Consider the following 20,757-nt stretch of genomic DNA (forward strand, 5'->3'; position numbering starts at 1 on the left):
TTCAATTTAAAAGATTGCAATTCCCAATTCGATTAGTATTTGCAATCACCATTAACAAAGCTCAAGGTCAATCATTAGAAAAATGTGGTATAGATCTTAATCCTGATTGTTTTTCCCATGGACAATTGTACGTTGCATGTTCGAGGGTCGGTAAACCTGACAATGTATTTATATGCAGCGACAATTGGACAGCGAAGAATGTTGTTTATTCGCAAGTTTTACGCAGTTAATTTGTATTGTATCTATCTATATAAAAACGAGTTATGTGGATGCATGTTTGTTTGTTTGTAAAAAGAGCGTTTGTATATGACGTCATTATTAGTACATACGGCTTTGCATATGCACAGACAATGGGAAAGCCAAGAATGTTGTTTATTCGCAATTTTTGCGTAGTTTGAAACACATATATAAATCTATCTATATTCACAGATGGGACACAGGGACACAACTACAATGGCGCGTAACTAATATGGCGCGTAACGACTTACGCGCGCGGGGGGGCTTGGGGGGGGCGCGAAGCGCCCCACTAACTAGGTGTTGGGGTGGCGCGAAGCGCCACCCCAACAGCTAGTTTTTATATATATAGATGCCCCGGTCGTCATTTGTGTCCCGATCTGTAATTTCGTCAGTCGACACACAAACATGACGTCACTCGACAGACCCACAGACGATATAAAAAACTTAGGAAAAAATTATGATAACTTAAGAAAGATTTTATGATAACTTAAGAAAACTTAAGAAAAAACTTAAGAAAAATTTTATGTTAACTTAAAAAAACTTAAGGGCAAAATCTAAGAAAAGATAGGTGAATTATATAGACAATACAAAAAACTCAAGGAAATTTTTAAGAAAACTTAAGAAAAATGTTATGATAACTTAAGAAAACTTAAGGACAAAATATAAGAAAAGATAGGTGAGTTATGTAGACAATAAAGAAAACTTACGAAAAATTGTAGACATCTATTTTTTTTGGGGGGGGGCACGGTGATACCACAAAAAAAACATAATTTAATTACCAACACAAACTTGCAGGTAGATGTTCTTGTAGGACTGAAGCCTTTTGTATAGTTGAATACAGGCGAGTTACTATAGTTATTGCGAAAACGGTAAAACTATTTAATGTTAAAAATCCAATCTTATAGGCCCACTCGTGCGTAGATGCCCGCACGTTTATTAGAAATACCATTGTTGGATTTTTGATAAAACTGCGAGAATGATTTGATAGATAATGCCGATTCCATGCCTCTTGATTAAAAACAGACACCAAGATGCATGACTATTGAAAACCAAATGTCAAGATTGATGAAAAAATAAAGGCTAAGAAAAAACTATAAATTTGTCCTGAATATAAAGTTTGATTCAACATAAATTAGTCGAAAGTTCATTAGAAGGCCTATTGAATAATTCAAAGTCACTAAGAAAAGACACGGGACTTGTATTTGCATAAATTTTCGCTAAAAATACATTTTAAAGGGCTTATCGGACTCATTTTGCATGAGAATGCACAAGCCGATTAGAGAAAAAAGGGGACACTGTTTATTATTTATTTATTCGCAAAAAGAAGAGTCTGCCTCTATGGCCTTCCATGAATTAACCAACTTTGAATTATTGCACTTATCAAGGGTTGTATATAGATGTCACCATGGGGAGACCATCTTAAATTCAGGATGCGTCAACAGTTATATAACACTAAATCCATTGTTTTTTGGGCAGCCACGTACGGAGGATTTTTTGTTGTCTGGTTACTAAACAAAAATGAAACAAATTCGATCATCATACAAATTTGAAAGAAAAACATCCTTTCCGTGGTGATCTGGGGGAGGAGAATCCGTGTAAATAGTGAAGAATTTCTTAAGGAAAATTTTAGGAATTTGTGTAAAGCTATAGCAAAACTAACAAGAACTACGAAAATTAGGAAAAAGCTCAACTGTGATATATGCCTGCCCCTTCCCATATATTTACCCCCCCCCACACACACACATATTGAACAATTTACCTGTTGTGTATGGTTACCCTATTGTCGTGCCCAGAAGAAAGGGTGATGTCACATTTTTTGAAAATGAAAAAGGCGATTGATGGGTCAAGATTTACCTTTAAAAATGCAGAGACTAGGAAAAAGGGCAGGATTACAGCCGCGCCACCAACTAGTCCCACGTACGTATTCACCTCCGTATTTGGCACTCCTCCTAGCCAATCTAATTCCGAATATTTCAAGAAAGCCCTTCCACAGCGGAATACAACGTATGCCTGAAAAAAAGTCAAGAAATTAAAAATGGAAATCGAAATTCAAAATTCTTAACAGTTTTACAGCTCATTATTATTTAACCTATTTACACTATCATTTAGCCCCTATTTACATGCACAAAAACCATTCATCTCCTCAGTTGAGTACAGTAACACACGAGGAAGAGGTGAGTAGGGCCTCTCACTATAAAACCTGAGATTTTTTTATTATAATTACAACCAGCCCCAACAAGTTTCTACCTACTGGCACGGTCGCTTGGTAATCCACCTATTAGCCAAATGGTATCGGAAATGGTATCGGAAAATATCAAGAGCCAAATGGATTATTAGCCAAATGGTATCGGTAAAGTTTGGCTCACTTATCTGGGGTTTATGCCCTCCTTATCTCCTTGCATTCAAAACAACAACAAAAAATATTTACTTCCACCTTTCACAGATTTTTTTTTTTTTAAGATGGGATTTTTTAAATAATGTTGTAGATCCACAGAGACTGCAAGAAAAAAAATTTATATGGAAGAAAAACGTATATAGTCTATTCATACCCACAGCGAAAGAAAAATAAATGAAAATCAAAATTAATTCTAACACAAGAAGGGACTCAACAAAAATTGGAACTTTATGAAGGCGGGTAAAGAGTAAAGCTTTAAATAAATTGAAGTCGAAGAGGAGGGTGGACAGCCAGTCGAAGAGGAGGGTGGACCTCCAGACGGCTTAATCCAGCAAGGGGTTGTTAACAAAGGGTGTTTAGAAGAAGGAATATTAAAGTTCTTAATTTTTTTTTCGGTTATATAATAATAGTTATATAATAACCACTATAAAATTTCGACACAAGAAACTGGTCAAGTAACTTCTTTATACTGTCGATCACTTGGATGGCAAAGATCAGATGGGACAATAACCGGTTAGTTTGTTTTGACTAATGATAGAAAAAATGTCTCACCATGGATGCTCAAGTTAAAATTTGGGATTTGCTAGGGACCGAAGAAGAGGCAATTATATTTCTCCAGGATAAGGGGCTGTTGCCCAAAACAAAAAAAAATGCGTCAATGGACACACCATGACTTTGCACTCCTATGAGAAGCTACATTAGTTTACGCATTTAATATATGCTATGTTTCCCCACCCCCCCTAATGTGCAAATACATAGCCCAAATTTGTTTCTAAAGTATTATATATTCATCATATTTTGTTTCATTTTCATTAGCATTGATCGAACTTCACTTCCCGAGCGTTTAGCCTACTATATAATCGAGAAGTACCTTTTTTTCTAGTCCAGAAAATATTATGTCGTTTTACCCTACGCGTGGTCCAATGGAAAAAATATTTAAAAAAAAAAAAACTTTTTTCGATGCCTGATGCTTCGACGTCCAATCTATTGCAAAACTATAGCCGGAGGGTCTGGGGCCCCTATAAATTTGTTTTGGGATGGAAAACCAAAGCTTTCAAAATATCAAAATAACCAAACTATGATTACATTACCGGAAATTATGGAAATACAAATATCATTAGCACCCTCTCCTTTCTGCATGCCTCTACAATCCATAAGAAACATTCGAGTACAATATTTAAAAAGTTGGCATTCAAATTGATATCATTTCCATATATCATGAGCCTATTCATCACTAAAGTAGGCTTTACACAGTCATGTCGATATGACGTACAGAGGCTGACGGGTGATTGATATCCTTTATCACGGCCAGTCTATTCCCACAGCCCGTAGAAATTCCAGCAACAACTTCTGGTATAATAATATATTTCCAACGGTTTGACATTATGACAGCGTTTGGAAAAGAGTGATCCAGTATTTTAGGTTGTAATTCGGAGATGGAAATTTGAAACAAAGCTTTTTAAGCTTTTTACTCGCGTTGTTCAGTTTACATGGCGCCTTTCTGATTCAAAAACATTTATCAAGAGCTTGTTAACATTAACTTTGATACGGAAATCAAAAGTCTAACATTACCGCTAAGCATAAAACCATTTTGATTTAACAAGAACTAGATGTTAATAAACAAATTTTCTAAATCATAGATCCCGGGTCATTGAACCCTCTCTGGAGAATTTCCCAGCAGCACTCAGTTGAAATTTCCCCAGGAAAATTTAAGGGGAGGGTGGATCCCCTTTTTTGTAGGGGTTCATTACCATAACCTGTAAAATGCGTATGTTCTTTACAGTTAAAATTTTCTCAGGAAAATTCAAGGGGAGGATGGATCCCCTTTTTTCTTGGGGGTCATTACCATGACCTATAAAATGCGTTTCTTCTTCTCAACTTAAAATTTTTTCAGGTAATTTTTTTCAGGAAGAATGGATCCCCTTTTTCCAGGGGCTCGTTACCATGACTTGTAAAATGCGTTTTTTTTACAAATTGAATTTTCTTCAGGAGAATTTAAGGAAAGTATGGATCCCCTTTTTTCTAGGGGTCATTTCCATCATCTTTTTTTTATTTCTCAAAATCCTCAAGAAAAAAATCAGTTGTAAAAACATGTTTTAGAGTGTGAATTAGTCCTGTAATCGCAGAAAGAGCCTTGACATTGAGTCGCTTTGACCTATCTCAAACACTAAAAGATGTGGCGTACAATCCAGTGGGGACATTTAGAGTTATCAAACAGTTGGTGGTAACGAACTGTAGAAAGGAGCGACCCGGCTCAATAGTAACCAAAACTCTAAAAAATAAAATTTTGATACCAATAGTTACATCAAAAGAATTGCATTTTAATACTGATTTTAAATATATAATTTTCATCAAGATTAATCTTACCCATCAAAAGTTACGAACCTGAGAAAATTTGCCTCATTTTTGAAAATAGGGGGAAACACCCCCTAAAAGTTATACGATCTTAACGAAAATTATATTATCAGATTAAGCGTATCAGAGAACCTTGTTGTATCAGTTTCAAGCCCCTATCTACAAAAATGCGGAATTTCGCATTTTTTGCCAGAAGAAAAATCACGGATGCGTGTTTTGTTTTTTTGTTGGTTTTTTCCCAGGGGTGATCGTATCGACTCAGTGGTTCTAGAATGTCGTGGAAGGGCTCATTCTAACGGAAATTAAAAGTTCTAGTGCCCTTTTAAAGTGACCAAAAAATTGGAGGGCACCTAGGCCCCCTCCCACTCTCATTTTCCCCTCAAAGTCACCGGATCAATATTCTGAGATAGCCATTTTATTCACCATAGTCGAAAAACCTAATAACTATGTCTTTGGGGACGACTTATTCCCCCGCAGTTCCCGTGGGGGGGCTGCAAGTTACAAACTTTGACCTGTGTTTACATATAGTAATGGTTACTGGGAAGTGTACAGACGTTTTCAGGGGGATTTTTTGGTTGGGGGAGAGAGTTGAGGGGGGGGGGTACGTGGGAGGATCTTTCCATGGAGGAACTTCTCATGGGGGAAGAGACTTTCAATGGAGGGGGCGCAGGATTTTCTAGAATTATTTGAAGAAACAAATGAAAAAATAAATATGAAAAGTTTTTTCTACTGAAAGTGAGGAGCAGCATTAAAACTGAAAACAAACAGAAATTATTACGCATGTGAGGGGTTTACCTCCTCGTAATACCTCACTCTTTACGCTAAAGTATTTTTAGTAATTTCAACTATTTATTCTACGGCCTTTGTGATTCAGGGGTCATTCTTAAGGAATTGGGCAAAATTTAAGCTTTAGTGTAAAGAGCGAAGTATCGAAGAGGGGTGAGCCCCTTCATATACGCAATAAAAAAAATACGAATATAGAAGTTCGCTACCTAAGTTAATTCGTAAGTTACGTATATTTTTTACTTATGAAAACTTTCGTAAAAAATTAAAAGTTATAGTTGCCTTTTCGAGTAATCAAAAACTTGGAGGGCAACTAGGCCTCCTTCCTCGGCCCTTTTTTCTCAAAATCTTCCGATTAAAACTATGAAAAAGCCATTTAGCCAAAAAAAATTAATATGCAAATTTCGTTTTAATTATTTATGTGCGGAGAGCCAAGATGAAAGCATGCATTAATTCAAAAATGTCCAGAAATTAAACAAAAAAAAAACAAGTTTTTTTAATGAAAGTAAGGAGCGACATTAAAACAAAACAAACAGAAATTACTCCGTATATGAAAGGGGCTTTTCCTCCTCAACGCCCCGCTCTTTACACTAAAGTTTTTACCTGTTTTAAAATGTAGAGTTGAGAGAAGAGTCAAACTTTAGCGTAAAGAGCGGGGCGTTGAGGAGGAAATGCCCCTTTCATATACGGAGTAATTTCTGTTCGTTTTAAGTTTTAATGTCGCTCCTTACTTTCATTAATAAAACTTTTTTTTTTAAATATACATATAGAAATAAAAGCACAAATAGGCGAAAGTCAAAGGCTTATCCAGGATCTTTGTTCGGGGGGGGGGGTCACAAAAAAACGCATCAAAATTTTGTTTGGTTCTTGTCGGTTGTTAGAAAAACAGAACTGACGTTAGGTTAATCCTAATGAAATCTAAAAAAATATCATGCTAAAATAATACTTTAGAAAACAAATTTATGGAATAATTTTGAAATAATAACAGAAGAATAAAATAATAAGGAAAAACCTTATTATGGAACTCTTGAATGTCTTTCCAATAACCGACAAGTATTATTTGATTATATACTTTTTTCCACCCCCCCCCCTCATTAAAAAATCAGGAGGGCTCAAACCCTGAACCCACCTCTCTGGATAAGGCCTTGGTGAAAGTACAAGAAAATTTGAAATTTAGCTCTTAAACAACAAACGGCAGGATTTTAAAAATGAAAGCTATTTCCTTCCGTTATATTCTTTTATCTTTCAAAATTCGGAAACAATCAATTACATGACAAATACAAATACTGATGAAGCAATTTTGTTTCATTGTTGCTCAATTGAAAACCAACTTTCCACCACAGCTATAAATAAAAGGAAAGAATGAATTTATTCTTTTAAATAATTTTACAAACGACTGCAAAAATTAACGCGGCTTATATGATTATTCTGTAAACCTAATTTTGCTTTACTTATAACTTTTTACTACATTTCTTTCCTTTTGCGTTTTCAGAAGAAATAACTTTAGCTCTGATTTTACAGCCTATAGGGAGAAAGATAAGCGCCACCTTCTTAGGTCACAACTCACAACAGTTTGTCTTCCCCCTCAGCATCTGACCGCGGATGCATCAAACAGTTCGTGGTAACGAACTGTAAGTAAGGAGCGACCTGGCTCAATAGTAACCGAAACTCTAAAAACGGAGTTTTGATACCAATAGATACATCAAAAGAATCGGATTGTTTTGTTGATTTCAAATATACAAGTTTTATCAAGTTTATTTTTACCCATCAAAAGTTAGGAGCCTGAGAAAATTTGCCCTGTATGCGAAAAAAAGGAGAAAATATCCCCTAAAGGTCATAGACTCTTAATGAAAATCACTCCATCAGATTCGGCGTATCAGAGAACTCCGCTGTAGAGTTTTCAAGCTCCTATCTACAATCAAATAAAAAAACAAAAACAAGTTTTTTCAACTGAAAGTATGGAGCAACATTAAAACTTCAAATGAACAGAAATTGTTACGTACATGAGGGGGTTCACCCCCTCGTCAATACCTCGTTCTTTACGCTAAAGTTCGAACTTAGTTCAAATTCTTTAAGAATGACCCCTGAATCGCAAAGGCCGTTTAATTAGAATAAATAGATCTTTTAAAAGTACTTAAAATACATTACTGTAAAGAGCAAGTTATTAATGAGGGGGCGAACCCCCTTGTATACGTAATATTTTTTGTTCTTTTTAAGTTTTAAAGTTGCTCCTTACTTTCAGTTGAAAAAACTTGTTTTTTTATTTAATTTTTGATCGTTTTTTAAATAATACTGGGAAATCCAACTCCCCTTTCATGGAAAATTCTCTTCCCCCATGCCAAATTCCTCCATGGAAAGATCCTCCCACGTAAATTTCTCCCCCCCCCCCGACCGATTATCTCCGAGTGCAGACAGAGAAACGGGTTTATCAAACAGTTCGTGGTAACGAACTGTAGTAAGGACAACCCGGCTCAATTGTAATCAAAACTCTAAAAAATGGAATTTTGATACCAATAGCTACATCAAAAGAATCGCATTTTAATGCTGATTTTAAATATGTAAGTTTCACCAAGTTTAGTCTTACCCATCAAAAGTTACGAGCCTGAGGAAATTTGCATTATTTTAGAAAATAGGGGAAAACACCCCCTAAAAGTCATAGAATCTTAACGCCATCAGATTCAGCGTCTAAGAGAACCCTACTGTAGAAGTTTCAAGCTCCTATCTACAAAAATGTGGAATTCTCTATTTTTTGCCAGAAGGCACATCACGGATGCGTGTTTATTTGTTTGTTTTGTTTTTTTTCTTTTCCCCAGGGGTGATCGTATCGACCCAGTTGTCCTAGAATGTTGCGAGAGGGCTCATTCTAACGGAAATGAAAAGTTCTAGTGCCCTTCTTAAGTGACCAAAAAAATTGGAGGGCACCTGGGCCCCCTCCCACGCTAATTATTTTCCCAAAGTCAACGGATCAAAATTCTGAGATAGCCATTTTATTCAGCGTAGTCGAAAAACCTTATAACTATGTCTTTGGGGATGACTTACTCCCCCACAGTCCCCGTGGGAGGGGCTACAAGTTACAAACTTTGACCAGTGCTTACATATAGTAATGGTTATTCGGAAGTGTGCAGGCGTTTTCAGTAGGATTTTTTGGTTGGGGGAGGGGTTGAGAATAGGGGGATAGGCTGGGGGAACTTTCCATCGAGGAATTTGTCATGGTGGAAGAAAATTTCCATGTAGGGAGCGCAGGATTTACTAGCATTATTAAAAAAAAAACAATGAAAAATAAATATGAAAAAGTTTTTTTCAGCTGGAAGTAAAGAGCAGCATTAAAACTTAAAACGAACAGAAATTATAGCCCATATGAAGGGCTCACCTCCTCCTAATACCCCGCTCTTTACGCTAAAGTATTTTTAGTAATTTCAACTATTTATTCTACCGCTTTTGTGATTCAGGGGTCATTCTTAATGAATTGGGACAAAATTTAAGCTTTAGTGTAAAGAGCGAGGTACTGACGAGGGGGCGAACCCCCTCATACATGTAATAAAAACATGAGAATACAGAACTTCTTTACGTAAGCTAATTTATAAGTTACGTATATCTTTTACTAAAAAAAAAAATATTCGTAAAAAATTAAAAGTTCTGGTTGCCTTTATCTTAATTAACCAAAAAATCGGAGGGCAACTAGGCTTCCTCCCCCGCTCTTTTTTCTCAAAAATCATTCGATCAAAATTATGAGAAACCCATTTAGCAAAAAAAAAATGCAAATTTCGTTTTAATTATTCCTCTGCGGAGAGCCAAAATCAAAACATGTATTGATTGAAAAATGTTCAGAAATTAAATAAAAAAACAAGTTTTTTTAACTGAAAGTAAGGAGCAAAATTAAAACTTAAAACGAACAGAAATTACTTCGTATATGAAAGGGGCTGCTTCCTCACCAACGCCCCGCTCTTTACGCTAAAGTTTGACTCTTTCTCTCAACCCTTCTTTTTAAAACAGTAAAAACTTTAGCGTAAAGAGCGGGGCGTTGGTGAGGAAGCAGCCCCTTTCATATACGAAGTAATTTCTGTTCGTTTTAAGTTTTAATTTTGCTCCTTACTTTCAGTTAAAAAAACTTGTTTTTTTTATTTAATAACAGATCAAGAACAACAGTGAACAACACTACAACACTACAACAACTACAAAACCTACACAACTACAACAACTACAACAACAACTACAACACTATAATACAGTTTAATATAATACTGAACAAGAACAACACTATAATACAGAAGTACCGAATATTATGGCTAATAAAAAAAAACATGCATGGTTATGAATAATTCAAAGTCAAGTACGTACACAAAAAGGGCCCAAAGGCCCCTCTCTTGAAATTTAAGATACATTATTTTTTATGCCTTCCTATAATTTTCACAGCGATAGTTTAAACCAGATATCATTCAGAACATATCCAAAAATATAGCGGTCTTTTGTCAATGTGTCCGATGTTCGCCAACATTTATGGTTCGTTTCACTGAAGTCGTCACACTTGTTAGTTTAATATCTGTATCTTTTTTGGTTCACTTCCTGTTTATGGTAACTTGTTATTTTTCAGCAAATTTTTCTACCGCAGCTTATATTTTTGTACTTATAAAACTTTAAATATCTGAGACGTTGCCAACTTTCAAAAACCGGGTACACCAGGTGAAACAAGCCACACACGGCAGAGATGTCGGGTGCCGTAACAAAGGGCCCTACCCAGTGTACCTCAGATGATAAAGAGCGGTCAAGTCCTCGCAAATACAATTTGATACCGTGACTAAACTCCCTTATTAGCTCCTCTGTCACTCCCGGACTTTAAAATTATTAGACTATGAAGGACTTTATTTTCCGGGAAGGGGTCAGGATAACTGAGCAGATGTGAAGGGAGAGGACTGCATCCAGATGGGGATACCGCACTCAGTTTGACCCCCACCCGAATTTTTTTGGACTCGTTCAAAAAAAAAAAAATAAGGCTAAACAAATTTTTACTGCGTTTTCTTATTATTATTTTTTTTTGCAATCCCTCCGAGCAAAATTCCTGGACACAACCCTGGGGAGGGGTAATTTTTCTTCTGGGAACCGTAGTAGACCATAATTGATGGAAAACAGATATATGAGCCAAAACATTTTTTAAGCATGTACCCCCAGCCCTGAGAACATTATCTAGTCTTTAATCGGGTTTTAGCTAAGTCTACCTATGTTGATCAGTAAATTGATTACAGAAATACAGGCTACGCAATTTTTTTTATAGAGCCAATAGTAAAACACTTTCAGGCAGAGAGGAGGCGATAAAAAAAGAATACATTTAATATTTTGAATAAAAAGTGCCCACAAATTCCAGAAAATCCAGGATTTCAATGGGGGAGGGTTTATGCCCCTCTTCTTACGCTCTCGGTTGATTAATCAATAGTAATGAACAGACACTAACAACAACTATCACTTGTCAATAGTCACTATTTTGACTTAGATAAGCTAAGAAAACAACACCTTTCTATTTGAAATATTTAGCCTGTAATATTATTCAGGATTCAATTCAATTTTGGCAACATAGTCAAATATCAGTTTATCCAAAGGAATACGTCATGCCTTGTCATCAATCGAGAACTAAACAGGTGCGTACTCAAAACTTCTCAATTCCCTTTGCTACCCCCAATGGAGGCGATTATGAATCCTATTATAGTACCTACATTCAAGAGAGTAAGACGGGATCATAAACAATAGAAGTTTACTGCTACTGAAGGCACAGGGGGATGTTCCAGAATATATCGTCTGGTCATAGAAAAGGTTTTAAAAAATGTCCATAGAAAATGTTTCCGCTGTAAATTTGACTATGTCTCTGAAGCCAGTCGTAACAAGAAGTGACAACACTGGAAACAATACTAATAATAGCTATGTTGTATTTTACATCTTCCAAGCTAATTACAAAAAACAGCGCTAAAATAGGTAGGAAAAGATAGGCTAAGACGTCAGAAGTCATGTGCGTCAGTAAACTGCAAATACTGTTTATGTTGCAGACTCCTATGAAATTTAATTTATTTGTAGTTTTTACTTAAATTATGACGGATTAAATTCTAAATTAGAGCTGTTCCAGCACATATGACAAATATAATTTCGAAGTCAAATAGCTTTAAACTATACAGACGTAGAGAAAGAAATAGTGACAATAGTCTCTGATTATGAACAGATTTTCTTAGTTTTTTTTTACTATAACATTATTTTCCACCAATAAATTACATCTATAGTCACAACATACCTAAATTAAGATAGAATCAAGCTTAATATAAACAAAAAATAAAATAAAATTCAAAGATTCTGTGACAGAAATAGCTTTTTATGCGTACAATTTTAAGAGCTAGTTGGGTTCCCCATTTAAATTTCGCCTTGAGCAGCTATATCACGAAATTAAAATGTTGGAAGTTTTTTTTTTTATTCATGTGAGAACCGATTGAAGTTTAAATCGAAAAAAAGATAAATCTAAAGAGCAGCCCTGTTCATTACCTTGCTAATAATGACCCACTTAACACACGTTTGTTTTAATAAAAAGAAGCAGGGAAACAGAAAAGACGACTCTTAACGACACATCTATATGCGTTGTTGTACATTGGTCTCGTCATTAGGGGGGGGGGGGTTAGGGTGAACTATTCCCCTTCAACATGTACTTGTGTTTTAGAGAAATGATACTTTGTAGAAATATCTAGCGTCTCCAAATATAACTATTGGAACTTTATTTCTATCGTTTTATACTATGTTTTATTTATTATATTATATTCATTTATTATACTGTATAATATTTCTATTGAAACATTGCATTTCTACATTTATTGGCTATGGCAAATTTGCCTCGAGTTGATTTGTCCCTTTTTAAGGTAAAAATACCGTCTTCAGGACAAAATAGTTAATCAGGTTCATCGCTTTCGCGCGATTTCTTTCGCTATGTAATAAGGACATTTTTAACAAGGATATTTAAGATCTATTTTTGGTTTAAATAAAATCTCTCATTGCCCTCGTTTGAGAGTCAGTTCAAAAGTCAAAAACAAGGTTCTTGGGTACATTGATTTAACTAGCATTATTTTTGTCAATATCTTTTAGCTTCTTCTATACTGCATTTGCTATCATACAGTTAGTGATAACGAATTGTTATCACTAAGCCTATCTTTGTGCCTCGGCTCCGCATATAGGTCTTAGCGAACACATTGAAGTCAAACAGATACAAATCAAACAGTTCGTAGTAACGAACTGTAAATAAGGAGCGACCCGGCTCAATAGTAACCGAAACAATAAAAATTTGAATTTTGATACCAATAGTTTTGTTGATTTTAAATATATAAATTTAATTAAGTTTAGTTAAAATTACGAGCCTGAGAAAATTTGCCTTATTTTGAAAAATAGGAGGAAACACCCCCTAAACATCACAGAATCTTAACGATAATCACACCACCAGATTCAGCGTATCAGAGAACCATACTGTAGAAGTTTCAAGCTCCTGACTACAAAAATGTGGAATTTTGTATTTTTTGCCAGAAGACAGATCACGGATCCGTGTTTATTTATTTATTTTGTTGTTGTTGTTTTTTCAGGGGTGATTGTCCAGTGGTCCTAGAATCTCGTGAGAGGGTTCATTCTGACGGAAATTAAAAGTTCTAGTGACCTTCTTAAGTGACCAAAAATTGAAGGACACCTAGGCCCCCTCTCACGCTCTTTTTTCCCAAAGTCACCAGATCAAAATTTTGAGATAGCCATTTTGTTCAGCATAGTCGAAAAACCTACGTGGGATACGTGGGAAGATCTTTCCATGGAGGAATTTATCATGAGGGAAGAGATTTTCCATGAAGGGGGCACAGGATTTTCTAGCATTATTTAAAAAAACAATGAAAAAATAAATAAAAAAAAAAATTTCAGTTGGAAGTAAGGAGCAGCATTCAAACATAAAACGAACAGAAATTATTACGTATACAAGGGGATCCGTCTAATTTATAATTAAAATATACAAATATACAAATTCGCTACGCAAGTTACGTACATTTATTACTAATAAAAACGTTCGTAAACAAAAAAAATAGAAAGTTCTAGTTGCCTTTTTAAGTAGCCTATTCAAAAATTGGAGGGCAACTAGGCCTCCTCTCCCAACCTTTTTTTTTATCAAAATCATCCGATTAAAACTATGAAAAAGCCATTTAGCCCCCAAAAAATTAATATGCAAATTTCGTTTTTATTAATTCAAAAATGTTCAGAAATTGAACAAAAAATCATTTTTTTTAACTGCAAGTAAGGAGCGACATTAAAACTTAAAACGAACAGAAATTACTCCGTATATGAAATTCTCTCCTCAACACCTCGCTCTTTACGCTAAAGTTTTTTAATGTTTTAAAAAGTAGAGATGTGAGAAAGAGTCGAACTGTAGCGTAAAGAGCAGGGCGTTGAGGAGGGAACAACCTTTTTCATATACCAAATAATCTCTAATCATTTTAAGTTTTAATGTTGCTCCTTACTTGCAGTTAAGAAAACTTGTTTTTTTTATATTAAATTTCCTTCAAGAATGAGTAGCTTGATGAATGGTTATTTTCATCACTCGAGACATAAAAATTGGTATCACAACACTGATAGTGATTGACAAGATTCAAACGAATTTGTTAAGACGATTTACAGCGATAATGAGACAGTGGGCGAGTCCTTGCAAGACTTATATGATCTATGACTAAAGTTATGTTCAACAGATTGACAGACAAAATGTCACCCAGAACTACACAGATGGACAATAGATATAATAAACAATGAATATGAGATTACGTGTTTTGAGGGGTATGAACCCCCCCCCCATATAGAATACTCTGACGTTTCAAATTCGGCGGAGCTATAGTCGTCAAGATCATGCCTATCTATGAGAGCGTTTTCCCGTTTTTTTTCCAAAATTCTCACATTTAAATTCAGCATAAAAGTAGTTTTTTAAGATTAAGTCGATTTAATAACATTTTTTTCTTTCTTAAAATCATCAGTGCCTGTTGACAAGGGTCATACTTTCCTGGCCGTTCATTACCGTGGACAGTTTGCCAATGTACCAGAATTTCGGCTGCACATCATTTCTCCTCCCCAACCTAGTTTACTTAGGAATCGAAGTGTCTTCCCTCATTACTCATAAATCGACTTGAGGGAAATGACCGGAAAGTTCCCTTGTGAAAAATGGAAAGCTTTTGACATAGGCTTATGTTTGATAAATATTCCAAGCTGTTAAGTGGTACTCGAATACAAGATATAATCTTATAAGAGGAGCAGAAGACAACTTCAGAAGTATATAGAACATGAGCGTATGGGCGGAAAGGCTGAATCTCCAGAACAATTCTCGTCAAATACGGTGCGTGCAATATGGAAAGCTAAAATATAATCGTGTCTTGTCTTCATTGATGTACCTTTAAATATATCTTTAATAATAAGGAAAATTTAACTTTGAAAGAACCAATGACGTCAATTATAACTGTTCAGAATAGGGATGAAACCTTTTAATCGACAGTGAACAGATATAAAAATTTTAACTGGATATTTCGAACATATATACAGTGTTCATCATCAGCAGTAAAACTCACAGTCGATTTCGATTAAAAGATTTCATCGCTATTTTGAACTGTTATACTTTCGTCATGGAACGTCAGTATGGTCTTCGAAGTTATCTATGACGTCAATTGGGTGGGGGCAGCATGGCCTACGCCCTCCTAGATTTCAAAATACACTTTTTGGGGTGTTTTTGTACATTCCAAATACATGGAATATGAAAAATCAAAAAATTACTGCGCCTGGCGTTTAATGATATGCTTTTAAAAATACCTTTGATTATGAAGAGCATTCAAATATAAAAGAACCATTGGGGTCAGAGGGGCCTGTGCCCTCCTAGATTTTGAAAAATACTTGTTTCGTGGTATTTATACAGGTACTTACATGTTATAAAGACCACACTTAAGAAGTGAAGTTAGGTTTATTATAATGAAATATGTCAAAACATGATGAAAATATAATACTTTAGTAACAAAATTATGGAAACTACAAGAAACAACTAATGAAAGCAGGTCCCCCAGAACACATTGTATTAAATATCTAACATAACCACCTCTATCGATTAAATATTTAATCAAAATATACCAGCATAGTACTTTATCTCGCGACTAAGCCGATTATCCCCGAGTGGACACAGAAAACCGGTTTCATTACACATCAAGAAGAAAATGTGTTCACTATACCACGAAAGTACCTTTACACATTTCAAATACTGTACATTGAACATGGAAAGTTGAAAAAAAAACTGCGTCCGGCGTTTAATGCAAATACCTTTTGGGATATTTTCTTTGAAAAAACTACAAACTTACCCCCATAGATATTGTAAATATACTCTCTCTAATTTTTCGTGAATTAAAGTCACATGAAAAAACCACTTGAATTTAGAATGAAAAAAATTTACCTGAAACCAAAAATAAAAAGAAGTTAAGACTATTATACAATAAATTCTTATAACAAAGAAAATTGAATAATCTTTCTTCAAGAAAAGATGAAAAGTCTGCTTAAAAAAAGGAATTTGTTGATACATAAAAAGGTGGACATGGCATAAATGCCAATGGGTCATTGCCGTTTCTAAAAACAAATTTCCTTTTACACCATGTGCGTCCTACCCTTCTGCCATACCCCGTCATATTTGGAACACTTAATGGTACAATTGGCAGAAATCGTATCACTCGGTACACACATCTAAAAAGCTTGGTATGGAGCCTCCTGGTTTACATGATTTTGAAAGTGGGCAACCCTTATTTTTTGACAACTTTGACCACAACGCTGACCCAAATCGCAGAGGCAATAACCAAGTAGCCTACACATCTCAGCATTTACGCTGATTGCTAATTACGCTGAGATGAACACATCTCAGCATTTACGCTGATTACATTTACGCTGTTAGATTACATTTACATTACGGATTACATTTACGCTTCTACCTGTTTACATTAGAAGCAATTTGTTTTGATTTTGGACTTCTTAATAGCCTACTACTTACCAGGCGTGTACGAAGAAATTTATTAGGGGGGGATAAATTTGACAGAGCACGCGCAAGACTAAAGTGCTTTATACAAAGCACTTTGGAGTTCGAATACTGAAACAACGGAATTGTCGCTACACAAGGGCGTATCCAGGGGGATACCAGGTTTGAACCCCTTCCCGAAAAATCCGAAACGTTCAAAAAGTGACAAAATACATACAGAACAAATTTTTTATGCGTGTTACAAATATCCCCCCAAAACAAAAATCCTGGATATGTACTTGTTGTTGTATGATAAACGGACGAATACATTCCTGATCCAATGAACTACTGCCAACCCAATTTTATCATTTCAATTTTAATAGATACACTTCTGAAGATATGCAAGAAAAATCACCCGAAAAACTAGCATTTGGCTTTAATCAAATGTAAATTATGACTGATGTCTAAATGCAGTCAAAGAAAAAAGAGAACAAAGAAACCCTCAGATCCGGATTTGGCAATGTGTCTCCTCGCTCAGAGGGGAAGGGACCACACAAAATCAATTTGAAACAGTAAAAACTTCAAATGACATCAAATTGAATAGCCTATTCAATTCGAGTCTATTAGTGTGACATGATACATTGACCGCAATGATTTCAAGTATGATATTAAAGATGCCAATATGGACTTCGGTATTCCCCTGGGTACTAAAAGCGATCTCGTTTTTTTCGATTCATCTTTTTCTCATATTTCAGCTAGCGTACTCCTTTTCAAGTGCATTGAAGGCACATAGGAGGGGAGGACAGGGGTTTCAATTAGGAGGGGACCTGCTCCTGGAAAATACCATGGTACTTTTATCTTATAGCCACCACACTCAAGATCTTGTATCGCAAACATGAGACAATAACCGGTCTTCATGGTCTTTATGCAAGACAACATTAGCTTCGACTCGGTGTGAAACTACTACTACTACTAACTCACCGCAGCACCAAGCCACCTGAGGCTAACACAGCTACGCACGCTCCTCCTCCAACCCAATCTATTGGGTTGGTCTCCCAATAGGGAGACCAACCCTCATCCAAGGTCTCCCTCTTTACACCCTCACAGGAAGTTCCCATTTCCTTTAAATCGTTATTTATGATATCCTCTCACCACAGGCAAGGACGACCTGCTTTCCTTTTAGCCTCAGACGGTTGGCCAAAAAGGACAATCTGTAATCCTTTATCCGCTGAACGTGACCTAGCCATCTCAACCTTTTTTTCATTATAGCCCTAAAAAGCAGGGCTGAACCACATTTTTCGTACAAACTACTCTTTGAAATACGTCAGTCAGCCGGGTACCCAGAACCACATTGTAGCTATATTTTAATTAAATATTTATTTGGTATTTTGGTTAGGTCACGTGTTTGATATAATGCGGTCTGGGCAGCCCCCCTTACATAATCAATCCTCAAAATCAGGGATCTACCTGTTTTCGTTAGGAGGGGTGGCCCGAGATGCAATTGCAACGGCAGTTATTATTAGAAACTACCTGAGTAGAAAATCTAAGGACACATTTCTTATTTCCTATCGTATTTCTGCCCTAAAAGTAGACTAACCTTAACAAGCAGTCTATCCATACCTGTCTTACGATTGATAAAAATATACTTATGGTTTATAACAGCCCAGATTTTGAAATAATGCATAATGGCCTACTTTAGTGATTGTCCACTTCTAAAGGAAATATACAAATATAAGTAATACAATTAAATTCCTTATTTTATGCTCTGTCCAAATGCCACGGTGGCTTTTTTCACAATGTACCCCCCTCCCTCCCTGACGGTCCTAGACATGGCCCTACCAATATATATGTCCATTGTTTTATATCTTGCGAAAAGATATCTTCTTTTTTAACCGGTTCTTACATTCTTGACCCAGTGAAAAGCTTCCCGTCTAAAGATTACAACAGAATTGGGGACAAAAATATTATTTAAACGTTAATTTAAAGGTTAAAAATTATTAAACGTTAAAATATTATATAAACGTTGGAGTAACGACACACAGAAGCGTGAATAGGCCTACGAAAAACATGCTGCTATATCTTAGTGATAATTTCACTGTTCTAGTATTTGCTTTTAGTTTTTGCACATGGCCTACTAGGTTAGGGCTATTCTGAAAAGCGACTGCAACCATGATATCTGGTAAGAGCATAACATAAGGAATCTACAGGAAACATGCTTAGACAGATGCAGAATAACACAAAACTAGCCTATATTAGGCTGGTTAGGGTTAAAGCCTATATAGAGCCATCAGAGGAGAGGGGGAATCCATTTGCGAGTGAAACGATTGTTATATTTAGAAAGCGCATAAAAAAGTCATCGAATAGAATGTTTGCATAGTCCCTATGTTAGTAGGCTAACGGAATTATACAGGCTAGCAAGCCTATATTTGCCCGCACAGATTCTCAATAGTGAGCAGCCCTTGGAGGGGGGGAGTGAATATAGATGCTTCGAAATACCTATTCGGGGATTATTGAGACTTAATTCATGGTTTCATTCGCCTAGTTTCCAAGATAGTTTCCAAATACACATAGTTTCCAAGATAGCCAAAAAACATTAAACTAGAATTTTACCACATAAGAGCTCCTCATCTTGAATTTTATATCATAAATTAGGATAAATTTTTCGCAGTTCATGCTATTGACTTACAAATAAAATGAACATACCACTTGATACCTTTTTGGTAAATGTTTAGTTTCGTCACAAGTGCTCCAAACTGGAAAATCCTCCATGGGCAAACTAAAAACGCGTAAAGTGGGCTTGCTTACAGGTAACATTACCAATAGAGCGAAGCGTATTAGCCCATGAGCCCTGCAGGCAGCGTGGCGAAGTCTCTATTCTATATTTCTTTAATAAACCTCATTTGAGTTTTTTTTTTCAGTTTTATCATTCTTTGTTGAATAAATATGGAATACAGACCTCGCCCCGATGTCGGGGTTCATGGACTAATACGCTTCGCTCTATTGGTAAAGTTACCTGTAAGCATGCCAACTTTATGCATTTTTAGTCTCATTGGAGGAGGATTTTAGAAAGCTAAAAAATGGATGCGCTTCTTTAATAATAACAAAGAAACAATATGCAATCGTCAGAATCTTATTATATGCAGTAATACGCACTTTAGATAACTTGTGACGAAACTAAACATTTACCGCCTTTTTTATGTTCTTTAGGAATATAATAATCGCTTCTACCGTAAATTCAAATTTAAGCACTTTTATACCTAACTAACCTAACCTAAATTGGGACTTAGCAAAGTCATAAGATAAATACCTGTAAGAGGAATCCAAATATCCCATACCAGAAAGAGCCAGCTGAATTTAAATGCAGTTTAAAACACTTTTCCTTTTTACGATCCATACTGCTTTTCACATCCAATCAACAAAACTATTCGTTAAACTTTTTCTATTGTAGAACATATGACTTCATTCAAACACTAAATTTTTCAATTTCATTCCCATAAATATTACATATACATCCTGTTTGTTTGAATACTAAAACGCGACTGATTTAATTTAGATTTTGTTCGAAAGGATTGAAAAGAGCGGACGCGCACATCTCCGACGGACAGCAGCCTCTAGGGAATAAATCAGTTATTGTCATCTGTAAAGTTGAAAGGTAAGAAAACTGGAGGGGGGTCGGGGGACTCTACTTGCATTACTATTATTGGTTAATTATTGGATGACTGTTTTTAGATAACGTCGGCTTTTCAAAATATATAGTAGAATCTAAAACTAAAAAAAAAAAAAAAAATCAGAAACGAACCATAGGCCCTATCTAGGTATAGCCTATACAATTTATAATTCTGCGATTGAGCACCACAGTACATTTCTGTAAACATAGACGCGTTACTTCGGTGAAAAAAAAAACAGCACAGTATAAATATGTATAAGAACATTATATCTATATATATAAAAATAAGTTGTCTGTGTGTGGATCTGT

At 35.6% G+C, this 20,757-nt stretch overlaps 1 protein-coding gene across 1 annotated transcript in view; it reads right to left on the reverse strand.

Moving 5' to 3' along the window:
• The window catches only part of LOC136041649 (protein tincar-like), a 139,127-nt gene extending 118,805 nt beyond the window's left edge, over positions 1-20,322 (reverse strand). The window contains exons 1-2 of the mRNA XM_065726353.1: positions 20,089-20,322; positions 2,092-2,247 (exon numbers count right to left, since the gene is read on the reverse strand). Coding sequence (XP_065582425.1) covers positions 2,092-2,247; positions 20,089-20,175 — 243 coding nt within the window. The 5' untranslated portion in view covers positions 20,176-20,322. The remainder of the gene's footprint in view (positions 1-2,091; positions 2,248-20,088) is intronic.
• Between the last annotated feature and the right edge of the window lie 435 nt (positions 20,323-20,757).

The sequence above is a fragment of the Artemia franciscana genome, unplaced genomic scaffold, assembly GCF_032884065.1.
Source record: "Artemia franciscana unplaced genomic scaffold, ASM3288406v1 PGA_scaffold_32, whole genome shotgun sequence".
Lineage (NCBI taxonomy): Eukaryota > Metazoa > Arthropoda > Branchiopoda > Anostraca > Artemiidae > Artemia > Artemia franciscana.